The sequence below is a fragment of the Heloderma suspectum genome, chromosome 7 (genome assembly GCF_057233095.1).
Source record: "Heloderma suspectum isolate Gila_16-S chromosome 7, 16-S_ref, whole genome shotgun sequence".
NCBI lineage: Eukaryota > Metazoa > Chordata > Lepidosauria > Squamata > Helodermatidae > Heloderma > Heloderma suspectum.
In genome coordinates, this window is record NC_139464.1 from 36,463,601 (window position 1) to 36,482,644 (window position 19,044).

A 19,044-nucleotide genomic window follows, 5' to 3' on the forward strand; every position below is an offset into this window, starting at 1 on the left:
GAGACAGTAGAGGTACGCTGTGCCTTGAAGAGCAGCCAGGCCTTGGGGCGTAATCCATGCTGGCTGGGGAATGCTGGGAGTTGTAAGACTTTTCTGTCTAAACTCGCATAGGATTGTGCCCTTACTTTCTCTTTGCTCTGTGTCTCTCTCCCCCTGCCCCAAAACACAGGCACCACTACACAAACTAAGAATCTCTAAGTTCAGATAACCAAGCGTGACATCTATTAATTTGTGTCTGATGTTGATCAGTTTGAGTTTACAAGAAGGAAGATACTCCAAGCAAAACTAGTAAAGGGGTCTTTCTTGAGTTCTTGATATCCACCCTAAGGTGGTAGAGTGAACTGATTTCTGTTGAACTTTCCACTTGTTCAGTAGAAATGTTATAACACTCCCGGAGGGATTAAGCCCAAGCTGTCAGTGGCTATATAATGTCATCTGCAACACCAGTTATATCGTCTGGTAGAATTCATGGAATCCTAGCTTTGGGTGGCTCTCCATAACCCTGCCTGTATGGACTAAGTCCACACAGTCTCTTTGCTTTGAACTCCTGTCATGGGCAATCCATGCTAAATTAATTCTAAAGTTCTATGTGCTTGGGGTCAGTCTAAATTACCTTACAGGGATCCTTTCCACCTCAGTGCCTCTGACTGTAGAGAGATTGAGGATTTTCCCCAACTGTGTAACTCTTGAACATAACCTTTTTCCGCTATGCACTATGGTGGGACATGGGAGAGAGCCTTCTCTGCTGTGGCACCCCGGTTGTGGAATACCCTCTCCTTGGAAGCCCGATTGGTGCCTACATTCGTTTCCTTTTTGCGGCAAGTAAAAAACATTTTAGGGCTAAATGCATTCCCTAAAGTAGCTCACTGTTTCAACTGTTTTGTTGTTTTAGATTTTAATTGGTATTTGTTTGTTTAATCGTTTAATAAGGTTTTATCACTTTAATGTTTTTATTGTTTTATACTGTTTAAATTGATTTTATCTGTATGCCACCCTGAGATCTTAAAGATATAGGGCAGGATACAAATGTTTTTAATAATAATAAAAATACTAGACCAAGGGGAGGGGCCTAGTGAGGCCTGTGGTGTAGCAGGAAGCCTGGCTCGCAGAGAGTGGATCTAAGATGGAGGAGGGAGCTGATTTTGGCTCTCTGCAGTAAATCCGTAGACAGCTGAGGGGTGGCAGAGATCGGTTGGACTGCCAATTTTGTGGACCCTCATCTTGAGCCCAGTGTAAAGGAACCTTTTATGAAAGAAACCCCACAAGTCTCCAGTGTCCTCAGGAAACTGAAGTCTGAGTAAGTGCTGAAGCCCCTGAAACTTCTCACCTCTCAGAAGTGGGGTACAGGAGCATAACCCTTGGGCTATTTCTTTATTGAATGTGTAGGAGAAGATATGATATAAATAAATCCACCACTTCAAGCACTTGAAGTACTCCCACCGGCAAGGATACAGGGTGCTAGAAAAATCAATATTACTTCAAAATTTGTATCTGATGGATAAAATATAGATTTACCTACAACTAAATTTGTTTACAGAAAGGATAACAATGGAGTTTAATAATCCAAACCCGGCCTTCCCCAACTTGCTGCCCTCAATGCCTTGGACTACAACCCCCAGGATTCCTAACGATTGGCCATGCTGGTTGGGGCTGATGGGGTTTTTAGTCCAAACCATCTGGACAGCAGGTTGGGGAAGTCTGGTTTAAGCCATCACAGAAGTTCTGCCCTATTCCCACCCAACCGCCCCGCCCCCAATTGACAAGGCAGCTCTTGTTCAATAGCTGTGGTGCACAATTGAATTGTAGGCTCTGCTCATAAATCCATTTTCTTTGTCTCAGTCTGTAAAACTGCCAAGCGCCTTCTTAATGTTCTTACATGCACAAAGTGCTGAAAGCCTAGCCTTCAATGAATTGCATCAGGTTGTGTATGAGGAACAACTCCTGAGCAGGTAAGGATTGACAAGACTGAACAAGCTATCCAAAGTAGAGTACAGTTTCTAATTTAGGCTGGTGTAAAAAAAAAGAAAAAAAAAAGGAAGCATAATGTTGTTGACCTTACAACTGTTTGTGTGTACATATTCCTCTTTCTACTTTTAGAGCAGTTTTATTCCAATTGCTTCTAGAGTTTCCCATATGTTGAGGGGACTTGAACGGTGATGACATTTCACTGTCCATTCAAAAGGAACACAGCATAGTGATGGGGCTATGAAGATCTATTTAAAGTTCTGTTTTTTCTCCTCCAGTATATCTGATTTCCCAGTGGAACTCTGTTACCTAAACTGTATCCAGTATGTGCCTATTGAGCAGAACAAACAAAACACATGGAGCTCTTGATAACTTAGCCTTCTGCCATGGGTCTGTTTGTGGAGGTTCTCTCCCACTCCCAAATTCCCCTCTGACCAAAATGCACACACTTCACATTTGTCCTTGGCAGAATTTGGCCCAGTGCTGGCTTTGGCAGTAGGAATGGATGACTCAGTCTATTTCCAGTCTGTGTAAGTTTTGCATGTACTTAATAAATGTGATCAGGCAAATTCCACATCAGTCTGCAATGTATTTTTTAAAAAAACTGCAAGAAAATACACAGCCAATTTTCTGTGTAACTTTCCCTAATATACACACCCTTGTACGAAACTTTAGAGCCAAAAACTGCATCGCAATATTTGGGAAGTGCGCAGTCTGAAGGATAATTGTGTTCTGATGTGCGTGTTAGTCTGGAAGTGGAACACTTCGCAATGCATGCATCCATCATGACAGTCTCCATAGCCGTTCCCCTAAGGAGGGTCCAAAAATGCAGGCAACTCTGTGTGTTTTATACACATGCGCACACACCAGTGCTACATAGTGTAATACCCAATTTATTAGGATCAGCTGGTAGTCACAGAATAGTGAGCAGGCAGCATAGTGGTTAGTATATTTGACCTTGACTAGAGAGCCCTGAGATTGCATGAGAAAAGGAAGGGAGGGAGACAATGGCCCAGTTCACATGATCATAGCAGGGGAAATTAGCCACAGTGATAATGTGAACTGACTCAACATGTCCCCAAACAGCTTAAGACCACCAGCTCAAGATTTACCAGGAGTTTCTTTTCCCAGCATCAGGGAAAAAAATTTTATCTTGAAGACAACCAAGGGGTTGTAAAGCTAACAGGCCTTAGTTGCCTATTCAAGACCAAGCCATTCCAAAGTACTTCTTGATAAACCAGGGATTGCTCTCAACAATATATAATTACAGGGAAATTCATCCCCCCTCTACTGTAAGCATTTTGCAGCTAAGCTCAAAGGGAACATGGCGGAGGGACAAGGGCGCATAGGGCATCTTTGTCCTTGTTAATTAAAAAAGTCCCAGTGCTTCAACGATGTGAACTGTGGCTCTGCTACAACACTGCATGGGAGTGATGGACTTGTTTCAATTTCCTAAGCCAGCGAATCATGTTCCTGTGTAGGTCTGTCCAGTATGATAACAAAACACAAAACTTTAAGATACGTCGTATCCCAACCACTTGTGCCTGGAGGATACCCCCTCAGCCTGTGAGTTAGGGCTCGCACAATGAAATTCTCTCCCATTTAAAAAAAATAAATAAATCCATATAGCAGAAGAGGTGAACCTTTTCCAGCCTAAAGACTGAATTCCATTTTGGAGAAGTTAGGGGGCGGCACATGCTAGTGGTGGGTGAGGCATTCATCCCCCCCAAATTCATCCCCCCCAAATTCATCCCCCCCAAATTCATCCCCCCCAAATTCATCCCCCCCAAATTCATCCCCCCCAAATTCATCCCCCCCAAATTCATCCCCCCCAAATTCATCCCCCCCAAATTCCACTGTTACCAATTTATAGTAAGAAGCATGTCTGCTAAGAAGTAAGGATGAGCAGCATGACTGCTCACAAGTAAGCATGACAAGCCGCTGCAGAACAAAGGTCGGAAGGAGGCAGGACTGAACTGCTCAGGCTTGGCCCCTCTGCCCCACAGGAAAAAGCTCTTGTCTCCGATCAGCTGCTGATTGGACGTAACTGCTTTCCCCTGCTGAGCACTGAGAAAAGGAGCCTCTATCAGTGCTCAGCAGGGAAAGGTTGAGGGGGCGGGGCCAGGGCCAGGGGAAGAACTGCAGGGCCAGAGGTTCTCCATCTCTGCCATACAGAGAAGACTAGTGTGTCAAGGAGAATCTTTCTATGTGCTAGCTGTTTATTTGTGGGAATTATTTTTTCCTAGGGAAGAATTCCATCGTGAGCCTCCACACACAGTGCAAGTGGTGTGGTCCAGGCAGTTTTACCACCTCAGCCTGCTCTTTGTGAGAATGAAGGCTTGCCTTGCTTGGTCCAAATAGCTTTCCTTTTGTAGGCAGATTTGTGTTAGGACTACTTGAGCATCAAATGAGTTCCTCGGTGTCTTCATGACAACGAACAGCTATGTTACTTTGCAGCTGCAGTGATGTACTTACGTTGCAGTTGGGAGTGGGCAAAGCTGTGGAAGTATTGTCACTGTACAGTAATGTGCAAGGTTTGAGACGAAAAGGGGTTGTGTGATCTAGGCAGATTATCAAAACAAAGGGCTTATGCTCTGTGCATTGGCACATGGACCTTAAAAGTTCTGAACTAAAAGGTATCTACCTCATTCTAGGATGTGTGTCGTTTTGGAACATGGGCTAAAGTAAGGGATGTCTGGCCAAGTTCTTGTTTGTAAAGAAGATATCTAACCGTGGCCTGTCAAGTAAGCATTGGTCCATTGGCTCATAGCCAGAATATAGCTTGAGTAATTGTACTGTGACTATCTAGATTCCATTTGTTTTAGTGGGATGATGACATATTTGCTTCCTGTCCTACATGTGTGTCTGGTGCATAGCTAGTGCTTTTTTAGTCATCTGACCCACACTGAAAATAATTGCCCTTTCTTGGCATAGGAAGTGATCTCAGCCACACTCAAGTCCTGAGAAGCATAAATTGCTCCCTCTAATTGGTGTAAAACATGTGTAACTACTTCTCAAATGACTGGTTCTTCAATGATGAGAGCTGGCATCATCATAGGGTGCAAAGCTGTGCATGTTTAGACAGAAAAAAGTCCCACAACTCCCAGCATTCCCCAGCCAGCATGCCTTTTCTGTCTAAGCATACATAGGATTGTGCCCTTGGTGTCTGAGGCAGCTATTCCCCATCCATCTTGGCTGCAAGTGATGGGAGTTGTGGCCCAACACATCTGGAGATCACCAGCCGGGGCAAGGCTGAGCTAAAGAATGTGACATCGGTTGTACCTGCCTCCAGTCTCTCCTCAGTCTGAGATCACTAAGATTGCTTTCATAATGGGTAGGAGTTGGCACACCATTTAATAGACTGGTCAAAGATGATCAATTGACCGGTCAGTTGACTGCCCGATATTTGACTGTGGTTAAACATTGTCAAATATTCCAAGTGAAACCAATAAATGCAATGATGTAGGTGGCGGCTTGCTTTCTAAATTTCATTGTGATATCACTTGTTAGCAAGAGCAGGAATGTGGAGGCTGGTTGCCTGCAAACCTGCAGCAGTTGGGGGCAAAGCTTCTCCATACCACATGTGAGAGCTGAATATATCACCAAACGGGAAAAGGAACACAAGCAGGCATCCAGGGCAAAGGTGATCACTGTCTTTGACTGCCCATGGCTCCATCTTGATTGCTGTCAGAGCCAAGGAGTGTCCCCTCCATGTGATCTGGTTCTGTGCTGTGTGAAATTTCCTGTGAAGGATTGGACTTGGGCCTAGATTCTCCTCACATATCTTGTTTAAAAGGAAAATATCTTGTTTTAAAGGAAATTTGCTGCCACCACCACAGCAGCAGATTCAGTGGAGGGGAGGGTGAGAAAGGCCATAAAAATGGCTGGGGGTGGTGGTGCATCCAGCCCATGGGCTGTATGTTGTCCATCCCTGGTCTAGAAATACAGTTCTCTGCTGAAAGGATCAGAGGCTGAAACAAACACACGAGATACTTCTGTGAGGTTGATGCTAAATTATGGAGAGTCAAGGGAAGCCAAAGGTTTCTTTGTTCTAATGAAGTTATTGCTTCAAAAACACTTGGCCATTATTTTTTTTTTCAATATTGGACCAGTCAAATGCCCAACCCTCCCTTCAGCAAGCTACTATCTCTCAGCCCAAGGCTTGCCTCTCCACCATGTGCAATATAGAGGGAATATTGACCCACCTTAGAGGGCTCCTGCAAGGATTACTTCAGTAGTGTATATTCTGAACCCCCTAAAATGCTACATCAATGCCAAGTATAAGTCTAGTAACATCTGGGTTGTTTTTTAATTTGCAGGTTTGCTGCTTCTATCTTGGCACGGTTGTGATAGCATCATTCCGTGGGTTGCTTTCCTAGATAGGTTGGTATAAGGTTTTGATTAGTCCTCAGTGACAAAATTCCATGCTGTTGTGTTTGATGCATCAAACAATGCATTGCTAATCTGAAAATGAGGTGGAACAAGAGGATTTATACTGGGACCCTAATATATGCATGTGCTAAAATGCCTGTATGCTATTCTCCTACATAAGTGCGGACTTCTCAAAGCAAATGGGCAGAATACTCCTTGTATGTTTTTTGTTTCCATAATGAAAAAGGCTGGTGATTCCTTCCCCTTCCCTTTAAAATGCTAAAATAAAGCTATCACTGAAATTTGAGGGGAGGGAGCTAAAATCCTCATGAGTTCCTGATGTCTATGAACTTGTGAATGGTATATAAGTAAAGCTTTGCAACGTGACTAAGCATAAAATTACCTGTTCATCATATGAATGCGAGGAACTTCTATTATCCCACTCACCCCTTCTAACAGTAAAGCCCCCCACACACATTTCCCTCCTTCTCCAGCATTGTATAACCATGAAAAGACTTCTTTAAAGTTATAGCCATCTTTCATATGTGTAAAGTGATTTGGCCATGTTCTTCTCTTCCTTCCTCTTCTGTACTTTCCTCAGTCTGTTTTAGTTTGTAAGCTCCCTGGGAACTGAGAAACCTGTCTAAGTTGCCTATGCCACTCTGCAAGACACTGCATATACTGATGGCATGCTATTAATAGTAATAATAATATATTTTTAAATATACTAATTGAATATATTTATACAAATGTACATAATTTAATCACAGTGAGGGGATTTTTTGTCACAGAATCTGGAATAATTAATGCAAAATTCTAGACACCCTATTAACTGGGTTAAAGACTACCAAGCACTATACAATATAAGCCAGCTTGTCGTTTGTTCTGAAAACCAAAGACCAACCATGCTTAATAATCTGATTGCCTGATTCAACTTCGCATGGAAACTAAAGTTGATAAAACTGCATTTAGATAAGAAAGCATTGCTTATGTGTGGTTTACAATGCAATCTGTATATTATTTAATTTTTTAGCCCGCTCTTTTGACTTTCAAAGCCCCTTTTGGAACTAGATCTGTAGACTCAAGCAGATTTTGGTGACCCAATGGGTCTTTGTGTTTTAGGTTCTTTGTACTGTATCAGCGAAAGTAATCCAAAATGCCTCTCAACGATGAGCAGAACAGTGACTGTGATTCTTCAAGATCCTCTGAAAGTGCAACTGCTTCTTCCAGTGACTCTGAATACTCGAGACAGAGTTTCACCAGTGACTCTTCAAGCAAGCCTGACTCTCCAGCTTGTAAGCTAAGCTAGCATGAGCTGCTAGTACAACCTTCTGTCTGACTGCAGCTCCCATAATGGCTGGGAATTATGGGGGCTGCAGTCCAACACATCTGGAGGGCACCAGGTTGGGGAAGGGTGTACTAGGACATACTGTGAGATGTACGTGATTTGGTCCTCCTCCGAATTGCATGAGTTCCATGATTTTCAAACTGTTTGATTCGTTGGACACTCATTGGGCATTCTTTGGTGAAAATGGGGGGTGACTAATTGGGGGGGAGCTTGGCAAAGTACCCTCTTGATGGGTCCTTTCCTTCGCTGGTGGGCCCTAACAGGCTTATGTGATGGTGGGCAGCAGCAAAGGGCCCGGGTGCCAGTGGCAACACAAATGCTGGGCTCCTTTGCCCCAGGATTTGTCCAAAGATGCCACATGCTGATGCTGGACCTGAGTGGAAAGATCACTATTGGTGGACAAGCTTCCCTGAAAGAGAAGTCCCCATTACAACCAATATTTTCCTGCAATGCCTATCTACAGGAGAGTGCTGGGTGTGTTCCTAGATACGCTTTCAGTGGTTGCAGGGTGATGAAGAGGCCAAATAGGTCTGTCTAGTTCTCCACATAAATAGACAGCATATCCAAGAACATGCCTCGGAGTCTTCAGCAACACACAGTAGTTCCATACATGTAGAGGTTCTGTGGAAGATAAATCAATGTGGAAAAGGCTCAAGGCAAAATTTTACAGACCATTACCTTGGATGGAAAAATACAGCTCCTGATTTGTGTCATCCCCCCCGCCCCAACGCAAATATCGAGGGTTTCATCTGCTGGTTCCAGTGTGCAAGCAGCTTCCACCATTCTTTGTGGAAAGGGGCAGGAGCCAGGGTCAGCCCTACCATTAGGCAGAGTGATGTGGCTGCCTTGGGTGGCAGAAGCTGGAGGGAGAGCCTGTGGATTTTCTTTTTGCACATGGGGAAAAATGGGGTGGGAGCAATAACTCCATGGTACATTGCATGAATGCAGTGAAATTTGGGTGCGGGAAGCTCTCAGGGCGAGCCTTCAGATGCTGTACTTGAAAACTGGGGATGTTGGCTTCTTCAGGGAAATCTGCGCACATGGGGGGAAATTAGTTGCTCTCAATAATGTAGTAGCTGGGGGGAACCTGGACAGGGGTGGGAAACAAGCCTCTCTCATTGGTTGAGCAGCCCCTGCCAGTTTGATGATGTTCAGTTCTACTCCCCCCATCTCATCCAGAAGTATGTTCCTTTCAAGTGCTGTGTGACCCCTGAAAACCAGATTTTAAAGGCACTATACATTCGGCTTGCTTTGTGTGTCCCTGATGGATCAAAGCCAATTCCACGAAAATCCGGGTAATACTCGAACATACTTCTTATTCCATTGTCGTGAAGATCCGCCCCAGGTCTGATCTAGCATGGTTGCTCTTACATTCTCAGGCAGCAAAATATCCTGAGTTGGTCCTAACTGGAGCACAGTGGCTTGAGTGCGTGCTTTCTGTGTGTGTGTATACAGGTCTTCAGGTTTGATCTTTATCATTTCCGCTTACAAAGAACCCATTTAGAAATCTAAAACGCTGAATTGTTTTCATGTCAAATGTCCATGCTGAGCTAGTATGGCATGTCATTCTTTCCTTTTGTTCTAGCAATGAGCCCGCCCAAAGTGGTTACCTTTGATGAAATGATGGCAGCAGCAAGAAACTTGTCTAACTTGACTCTGGCTCACGAAATTGCTGTAAATGGAAACTTTCACATGGAACACGTCGAGCATCCACAGAACAGGTAAGCTAGAGGTTTTTTTAAAAAACTGTTAGCAAAAATTGCTGCTGTGGGAGCCACAGTGTCTAAATAAATGAATTATATCTTGGCAAATCGCAGATCACTTGCACAGCTTTAGGGGTCCCTGCAAACGTTTTCTCATTCAGGGCACTTACTTTGCCACCTTTATTTCCTAAATTTATAGTCTGTTTCAGTCTAGTAGACCCAAGAGTTCTTCTGTACCAATTGGAGTAGTGATATATAGATCTTGCAATTAATCAAACTAAAGATTCTTTGCTTGGAGGAAGGAATCTCAGTCTTACTTCTTTTGAATGCACATTCTCCTCATCCCCCCGGTAGCTTGACTGGAAGGGTGAAACGAATGGTACACAAAGCATTCTGGGATCGTTTGGAGGAAGACCTGAATGAAGATCCTCCTGAATATGAGCATGCCATCAAGCTGTTTGAAGAAATTAAAGAGGTGAGCTTAACCTTGGGATTACTCCTCCTCCTCCTCTCATGAGAAGTTTATTGTTTTGTCAGCTTAGCTCTGGCCATATAATTGAGTCAATATAGTGGCACCTGTTCTAAATCTCTGACGTATGCAGATTCTTAAAGAATAAGAGGAAAGAGGAAAAATTGAAACTCTATACTTCAAGGCTTGGTATGTCATAACTGTTAAAAACCTGTGGATTTTCTTTTTGTTTATGATGGCCAGAAGGTCAACACCAGGTTTGAAAGGGCCATGGACAAGTTAACTTGGAGCCCACCAGCACCACCCTAGTGGCTGGTGCCTCCCCCCCCCGCCCCCCCAGCTTACAGGTAGCTGCTGGGAGAAGCATCAGTGGGTGACAGGACTTTTAAAACACACACTCTCTCTCTTACTTTTTTTGTTTTGGCAACCTGGCCCTGATAGAAGCATTGAACTGGGTGGCTGCAGCTGCTGCTATCTGTATTTCCCGTCCAATGCCTCTTAGCCCTGCTGCAGTGTCCCTACATCTGGTGTGGGGCTCAAAGGCATGGGGTGGGGGAATAAAGATGGTGGCAGCTGCAACTGTCCAGCTTGGTGCTTTTCCTTTCAGCACTAGGCTGTGGGGGGTGGGGGGAGCTGAGGTAATGAATGCACATGGTCAACCCCACCAGGCCCTTTCTTCAGTTTGTGGGCTTTGGCATTTGCCCTACCATGCTGGGTAACAACACTTGGCCTGGTTGGCCAGCACTGTCCATCATTATCAAAGTTTATATCTCACTCTTCCTCCAGGCAGTTCAAAACTGCATCCATTGTTGCAGTGCTATCCACACCTTGAATAGCTTCTTTAGAGTCCTGACTGAAACCTGGAGCGGATTCCACCCCACTGACATCAGAGCCACCAGCCTCTACTGCATTGTTCTCCTTGACTCCGTGGGATAGAGAGTAAGATGAGTGAGAGTGACGGGTCCGAAGTCACTCAGTGAGTTTTATGGTTGAGTAGGGATTTGAATCTCTGTGTCCCCAGTCTTCGTACCCAACTCTAACTAATGCATCAGGGGAGGGTAACCTCTGTGGACCCCACCCCGTGGTCTGGGGAGAAGAATCACCATGTTATCTCCAATCTCTGATTGGAGATAACAAGGGGATTACCCCACAGTCAGATGGGATTTGCAGGAGTGGTTTCTGCAAGCCACCTGCACCCCAGCTTGGACAGGAGTGGCCTGGGAAGGATTCTCCCGACTTGGCCACTGCTTGCGGGAGCCAGCTGCAGAACATCCTGGCCAAGTCGCTTTCTCCATGCAGAAAGTGGCTAGAGCCTGCCCCAGTGATGTCATCCAGCCTGCCAGCTTGGTGCTTGGGGGCAGTCCGGCCCCCAGACCAAAATAGGTTGCTCACCCCTGTGCTACATGTTCTCATGAAATGTAAACTAGATGTAAAACATGTATTTGTTTTTACATCTAGATGTAATATTTATGATTACATTTACTTTAATGAACAATGTTTACATAGTGACCCTAGGTGCAAAGACGGACAGGGCTCCTGTGCCTTTAATAGCTGTGTGAAAGGGAATGTGCAGCATGACATGCAGAGGTGAAATAAAGCTGCGTCTGAAATTCCTTCTAACATACAACCACTGGAAATATAGGAGTCCTGTCTTTCTTGTCTCTTTTTACACCTAGTCACCTAAGACTTGTATTACCATTGAGAGCCATTGACTATAGCTGGTAGATCTTGGTTGGTCTGTGTTTTTAATGTTGCAGATCCTTCTTTCTTTCCTGAACCCTGGGGCTAACAGGATGCGAAGCCAAATCTGTGAAGTCCTCGACACAGATCTGATAAGGCAGCAGGCTGAGCATGATGCGGTTGACATCCAGGGTCTTGCAAACTATGTCATTAGCACCATGGGGAAGATGTGTGCTCCAGTAAGGGATAATGATGTAAGCCAGCTAAAAGCCACTGGGAATATTGTCGAATTGTTGAGGTTGGTGTGTGATTGCTTTTTTCAATACTGTTCTTTAGCATCTCACCGCTCAAAAGAAGTGCCAAAATATGCTGCTTATCAAAATATATTTGTATTGATATGGAAAGAAATCAGGGGTTTCTAAAATGATCAAGGGGCTGGAGCAGCTCCCCTATGAGAGAAAGTTACAACAGCTGGTATTGTTTAATTTGTGGGGGGAAAGGCAAGTAAGGGGAGGCATGATAGAGGTGTACAAAATGGTGTGGAGAATGTGGATAGGGAGACATTTTTCCCCCTGTCTCAAAAGACTACAGCCCAGGGTCATCCCATGAAGCTAATTGGTGGGAGATTCAGGACAGATAAAAGGAAGGACTTCTTCACACAGCGCATAGTTAAACTATGGAATTCGCTACCACAAGACGTAGTGATGGCCACCAACTTGGATGGCTTTAAAAGGGGATTAGACAAATTCCTGGGGGATAAGGCTATCAATGGCTACTAGTCCTCATGTCTGTATGCTACCTCAAGTATCAGAGTGGTATACACCAGTTGCTGGGAACATAGGCGGGAAGGTGCTGCTGCACTCATGTCCTGCTTGTCAGTTTCTCGTGGGCAGCTGGTTGGCCATTGTGTGAACAGAATGCTGGACTAGATGGACCCCTGGTCTGATCCAGCAGGGCTCTTACGGTCTTAAGGGTTGCCTGTTAGGGTGCACCTAGACCATCAATTTAATTGCACTTCATTTTTCTTCTGTTGATTGTTCTAACCTTTGCCGTTTTCTTATTCACACGTGCTGCTTCTCAATATGTAATAATTTGGGGAGGGATTTTAGGATTGCCACGTAGCATATGCTTTGCATGCAGAATTCCCAGAGTCAATCTCTGGCAACTCCAGTTTAAAATAATCCCTATCGTCAGGTGGCTGGCAATGTGAAAGACCTTCTCTGTTAGAGTAGGCAAGCTGTGCTAGATGGATGAATGGCGTACGGCAGCTTCATACGTTCCTAAATGCATTCTTAACTGAAGATACTTTCACTTAATGATCCAAAAGCTCGCTTGTCCTTTCTCTCTCCAGTAATGTCTTGTAGCACCAACAGACCAATGCTTGTGGACAGGCGAGGCTGGTTTTCAATAGCTCCTTACATGAGCTTCTCCAAGCAGCAAGCTGTCCCATGTGCAGCGCTTTGCCACGTTGATGTGCCAGCTTCCTCTCTGCCATTGCAGACGCTTTAGTGGAAGCTGTCATGGCAAGGTGAAAATTGCTGCTGTGCATGAAGAGTAGCCAACGGGGGAAGCTATTTAAACAGGCCACCTTGTGGCCACTTTTTCAAATCAGTCTCTGGTATGGAAGTCATTTCCTCCTTTTGGAGCAAAAAAGGCGCTAGTAATTGTTATGAAAGTTGCAAACATGCACATATGTCCGACAAAGTGCACCTAACATCCTACTAACAGTTTCACAACGTTTCAGTGGAATTTCAGCCAATATTTTGCATCACTTTGCATTGGGGTCATGCATTAAATTTTTAAGAAAAGCCAAAATCAGTTTTGTGAAATGAACTGTTAATTCACAAATAGTGGCTTCTGTGCAAACTGCTATTGCTCGATATCTTAAACAAAAACAAAAGTAGTGTAACAGAACGTCTTTATTACAGATTTGACAAAGTTGCCATTTGCACTGTGTGCATTCCATACAACTAAGTTAGGAGTACAATCCTATGCAGGTTTAGATAGGAAAAAATTCTACAACTCCCCGTGTTCCCCAGCCAGCATGCTGGGAGTTATAGGACTTTTTCCTGTGTAAAACTGCATAGGATTGCACCCTAAGGGATTCATCACATGGAGCTTTTATCCTGCAATTGAGATTGCGCCTTCATGGAAGTTTGCGGGCTCTTTTCATGACACTGTGACCCTGCTGTGACCCTCCTGTACTAAATGCCCTTTGTTCCATTTTTAAATAGATCACAGATAATGAGCTATCAAATTACCCTGTTTTCTGCTTCAGTTACCTCCATGAAAAGAGTTAGCAAAAAGAGAAGCGAGATCAATGAAAGATAATGGAAGACTCAGATACGGGGAGAAGGAGGGGGGAAGGGGAGGGGGGAAAGGAAGCGCATGTAAAGGGAGACAGTGGTGATCCTGCATTTAAAACGGAAGCAGAAAGCCCCATTTTAAATGCAGGATGTTAGGCTGGTGTAGAAATGCCCTAAGACGGCGTCAGCTCGTATCTTTTGTTGCCCAATGGCTAAGGAGCTCTTAGTAATGGTAGAATCAATGTTGTCATGATTAGGGTAGAGACTAATTTATTAAAAGTGTGGAAGGGCTATGATCTTCCAAACTTACCCACACACACACACACACACACACACACCATTCCCTGCCCATTGCACGTAGATGGGATATCACACTATGGGTGCGGGTTTGGGGCTAAGAACGACATCCAAATTATCATCTGGAAAATCTCTTGGAGGCATTTCCCATTATGCATCCTGTAAGCTGTTCCTTGGTGCAACAGCATCACATGGGAAGGCTTAATGTTTTACTCTCTTTCCCAAAAATGCAGGTATTGCCAAGGGTCTAAGAATGTCCCCTCAGTACCTTCTGGCCCATTGCAACATCCTTAATTATTGGAATAATTCAAAACCATGTTGTGCTGGGGTAGCCCTTAGATTGCTGTTCCCCAACCTGGTGCCCTCCAGATTAATCCAGTGTTGGATTAAAACTCCCATCATCCCCAGCCATCATGGCTCTTAATGATGAGATGATAGCAGGTGTAGTCCAGCACATCTGGAAGGTACCAACATGGGGAAGCCTGCCTTGCATCATTCCAGTGGGGTCTGTTGGCTTAACTGCACAGACATTACTTAAACTGGGTTGTAATATACAATGTTCTAACCTTACATTTTCTTCGAACACCTGGGGCACAATCCTATGCATGCTTAAATAGAAAAATGCCCTACAATTCCCAGCATTCCCCAGCCAGCATAGCTGGCTGGGGAATGCTGGGAGTTGTAGGACTTTGTTGTTGTTCAGTCGTTCAGTCGTGTCTGACTCTTCGTGACCCCATGGACCATAGCACGCCAGGCCTTCCTGTCCTGCGCTCTCTCCCGGAGTGTGCTCAAGTTCATATTCATTGCATCGGTGATGCTATCTAGCCATCTCATCCTCTGTCGTCCCCTTCTCCTTTTGCCTTCAGTCTTTCCCAGCGTCAGTGTTTTTTCCAGAGAGTTTTCTCTTCGCATTAGGTGGCCAAAATATTTGAGCTTCAGCTTCAGTATCTGTCCTTCCAATGAGCACTCAGGGTTGATTTCCTTTAGGACTGACTGATTTGACCTCCTTGCAGTCCAGGGGACTCGTAAGAGTCTTCTCCAGCACCACAGTTCGAAAGCATCCATTCTTCGGCGCTCAGCCTTCCTTATAGTCCAGCTCTCACAGCCATACATTACTACTGGGAAAACCATAGCTTTGATTAGACGGACCTTTGTCGCCAAGGTGATGTCTCTGCTTCTTACTATGCTGTCTAGGTTTGCCATAGCTTTCCTCCCAAGGAACAAGCGTCTTTTAATTTCATGGCTACAGTCACCATCTGCGGTGATCCTGGAGCCCAAGAAAGTAAAATCTGTCACTGCTTCCATTTCTTTCCCTTCTATATGCCAGGAAGTGATGGGGCCAGATGCCATGATCTTAGTTTTTTTAATGTTGAGTATCAAACCAGCTTTTGCACTCTCCTCTTTCACCATCCACAAGAGGCTCTTTAGATCCTCTTCGCTTTCTGCCATTAGGGTGGTATCATCTGCATATCGGAGGTTGTTGATAATTCTCACAGCAATCTTAATTCCGATCTGTGATTCATCCAACCCGGCGTTCCTCATGATGTACTCTGCATACAAGTTAAATAAGCAGGGCGACAATATGCAGCCTTGTCGTACTCCTTTCCCAATTTTGAACCACTCGGTTGTTCCATGTCCGGTTCTTACTGTTGCTTCTTGACCCTCGTACAGGTTTCTCAGGAGACAGGTAAGGTGGTCTGGTACTCCCATCACTTTCAGAATTTGCCACAGTTTGTTGTGATCCACACAATCAAAGGCTTTAGCGTAGTCAATGAAGCATAAATAGACGTTTTTCTGGAATTCTCTTGCTTTCTCCATGATCCAGCGAAAGTTGGCGATTTGATCTCTAGTTCCTCTGCCTCTTTGAAACCCAGCTTGTACTTCCGGTAGTTCTCGGTTCGCATACTGCTGAAGCCTAGCTTGTAGGATTTTGAGCATCACCTTGCTGGCACGCGAAATGAGCGCAATTGTGCGGTAGTTTGAACACTCTTGGCATTGCCCTTCTTTGGAATTGGAATGTAAACTGACCTTTTCCAGTCTTGCAGCCATTGTTGAGTGTTCCAAATTTGTTGGCATATTGAATGCAGCACTTTAACAGCATCATCTTTTAGGATTTTAAATAGCACAGCTGGAATACTGTCATCTTCGCTAGCTTTTTTGTTAGTAATGCTTCCTAAGGCCCACTTGACTTCACTCTCGAGGATGTCCGGCTCAAGTTCAGTGACCGCACTATCATGGCTATCAGGGACATTCAGATCTTTCCTGTATAGTTCTTCTGTGTATTCTTGCCACCTCTCCTTAATCTCATCTGCTTCTGTTAGGTCCCTGCCTTCTTTGTCCTTTATCATGCCCGTCTTTGCACAAAACGTTCCCTTGAGATCTCCGATTTTCTTGAAGAGATCTCTAGTCTTTCCCATTCTGTTGATTTCCTCGATTTCTTTGCATTGTTCATTTAAGAAGGCCTTCTTGTCTCTCCTTGCTATTCTCTGGAACTCTGCATTCAGTTGGATATATCTTCCCCTTTCCCCCTTGCTTTTTGCTTCCCTTCTTTCCTCAGCTACTTGTAAAGCCTCATCAGACAGCCACTTGGCTTTCTTGCATTTCTTTTTCTTTAGGAGTGATTGAGGTGCTGCGTCCTGAACAATGTTACGGACCTCCATCCATAGTTCCTCAGGCACTCTGTCTATCAGGTCTAATCCCTTACATCTATTCCTCACCTCCACTGTATATTCATAAGGGATATGATTGAGGTCATACCTGAATGGTTTAGCGGTTTTCCCTATGTTCTTCAATTTAAGCTGAAATTTTGCAACAAGAAGCTCATGATCTGAGCCACAGTCAGCTCCAGGTCTTGTTTTTACTGACTGTATAGAGCTTCTCCATCTTTGACTGCAAAGGACATAATCAATCTGATTTCAATATTGACCATCTGGTGATGTCCATGTGTAGAGTCTCCTCTTGTGCTGTTGGAAAAGAGTGTTTGCTATGATCAGCGTGTTGTCTTGGCAAAACTCTATTAGCTTTTGTCCTGCTTCATTTTGTACACCAAGGCCATGCCTGCCTGTTATCCCAGTGATTACTTGACTTCCTACTTTAGCATTCCAATCCCCTATGATGAAGAGGACATCTTTTTGGGGGGTTAGTTCTAGAAGGTGTTGTAGGTCTTCATAGAACCGATCAACCTCAGTTTCTTCAGCATCAGTGGTTTGGGCATAGACTTGAATTACTGTGATGTTGAATGGTTTGCCTTGGATTTGTACTGAGATCATTCTATCATTTTTAAGATTGTACCCCAGTACTGCTTTTCCCACCCTTTTGTTGACTGTGAGTGCTACTCCATTTCTTCTCAGGGATTCTTGCCCACAGTAGTAGATATGATGGTCACCTGAATTAAATTCGCCCATGCCTGTCCATTTTAGTTCGCTGATTCCCAAGATGTCGATGTTCAATCTTGCCATCTCATGTTTGACCACCTCTAGCTTACCTTGATTCATTGATCTGACATTCCAGGTTCCTAAACAATATTGTTCTTTACAGCATCGGATTTTCTTTTCACCACCAGACACATCCACAGCTGAGTGTCCTTTCGGCTTTGGCCCAGCCGCTTCACTCTTTCTGGCGCTACTTGGAAGTACCCTCTGCTCTTCCCCAGTAGTATATTGGACACCTTCCGACCTGAGGGGCTCATCTTCCGGCGTCATCTCTTTTAGCCTTGTGATACGTTCCATGGGGTTTTCTTGGCAAGAATACTGGAGTGGGTTGCAATTTCCTTCTGCAGTGGACCATATTTTGTCAGAACTCTCTGCCATGACCTGTCCGTCTTGGGTGGCCCTGCACGGCATAGCTTATGGCTTCACTGAGTTACGCAAGCCCCTTCGCCACAACAAGGCAGTGATCCATGAAAGGGGTTGTAGGACTTACTTCTGTCTAAACATGCATAGGATTTTGCCGCTAATGTAAGACTGTGTTTCTTAACAAACCATATACAAACGTACACAGTATGTCCACTAATACTGTGGATATTAAAAGCCAGGGTAGCTTCTAATAATAGTTCTGTGGTGTCATACTTTATCTGTGATTCTTCTGGGACGGGGAGGGGGACGGTTGCCCATTTCCTACTGAACTGCTGGAGAATTAAGGTGTGTGTGTGTATGCGTGCGCACCCTTGCATTCTCTGTTGTTGGAAAGGACTGCTGCCAAACCGCTGCCTATGTGAGCAGGTTTCTCTTGATGCATATTTGTAAAGTTGTTTCTTGTCTTCCTTTCAGGCAAATATTCCATGTTCTGGATCTCATGACAATGGATATGGTTAATTTTACTATTCAGAGTCTCAGACCTCATCTTCAGCGTAACTTGGTGGATTATGAAAGAGCGAAATTCCAAGATATACTTGAAGAAACACCCAGTATGTTCTCCCTTTACATACAAGGATAGAGCCAGTGGCCTGGCAATGCAGCTTGTTGCCTGGGGCTACGAAGAGGCCAGGGGTGCGTGGGGTATTTGCGTCTTCTTCCTCCTAGCTATCTTGAAAGAAAAGCCCCGAACAGATGAGGAGGAAGGAATTTACGTCTTAGTCACCTTCTAAAACCTGTTCAGGGTGTGGTACCAGAGAGATAGCCTTTAGTCACAAAAGTGCTTTGGGTCAGAGGTTTTATCCAGGGTCTCTCCTGTGCTTATTCAGCAGGTAAGAGACCTGAAAGCTATGTGATGCTCCTGTGCAATTTGGCCTGATACCTCACCTGACCAACACAATTAACGAAAGGAGTTGCGCTCTGTATGCAGGCTGCATTGTCTACCAGGGGTTCCCAAATGGCTGTGTCCCCTTCCCATGGCTGCACCCCTTTTCCCCACAACTACCAACTGTTTGGTGGCTTCCTGGCTTTGATGCAGTTTTTTCCCCTTTCT

The 19,044-nt window shown here is 44.5% G+C and overlaps 1 protein-coding gene across 8 annotated transcripts in view; it reads left to right on the forward strand.

The window, feature by feature from the left end:
• TCP11L2 (t-complex 11 like 2) overlaps positions 1–19,044 on the forward strand; it is a 35,118-nt gene that overhangs the window by 5,920 nt on the left and 10,154 nt on the right. For 4 of the 8 annotated variants that reach the window (XM_084809669.1, XM_084809667.1, XM_084809672.1 and 1 more), the window contains 6 exons: positions 6,285–6,348; positions 7,459–7,631; positions 9,270–9,405; positions 9,742–9,862; positions 11,614–11,834; positions 18,408–18,544. In XM_084809669.1, the coding sequence (XP_084665795.1) occupies positions 7,493–7,631; positions 9,270–9,405; positions 9,742–9,862; positions 11,614–11,834; positions 18,408–18,544 (754 nt within the window). In that variant the 5' untranslated portion in view covers positions 6,285–6,348; positions 7,459–7,492. Of the gene's footprint in view, positions 1–1,086; positions 1,298–4,619; positions 4,710–6,284; positions 6,349–7,458; positions 7,632–9,269; positions 9,406–9,741; positions 9,863–11,613; positions 11,835–18,407; positions 18,545–19,044 lie in introns of those variants that run through there. The other 4 variants (XM_084809668.1, XM_084809670.1, XM_084809674.1 and 1 more) reach the window with 3 other exon arrangements.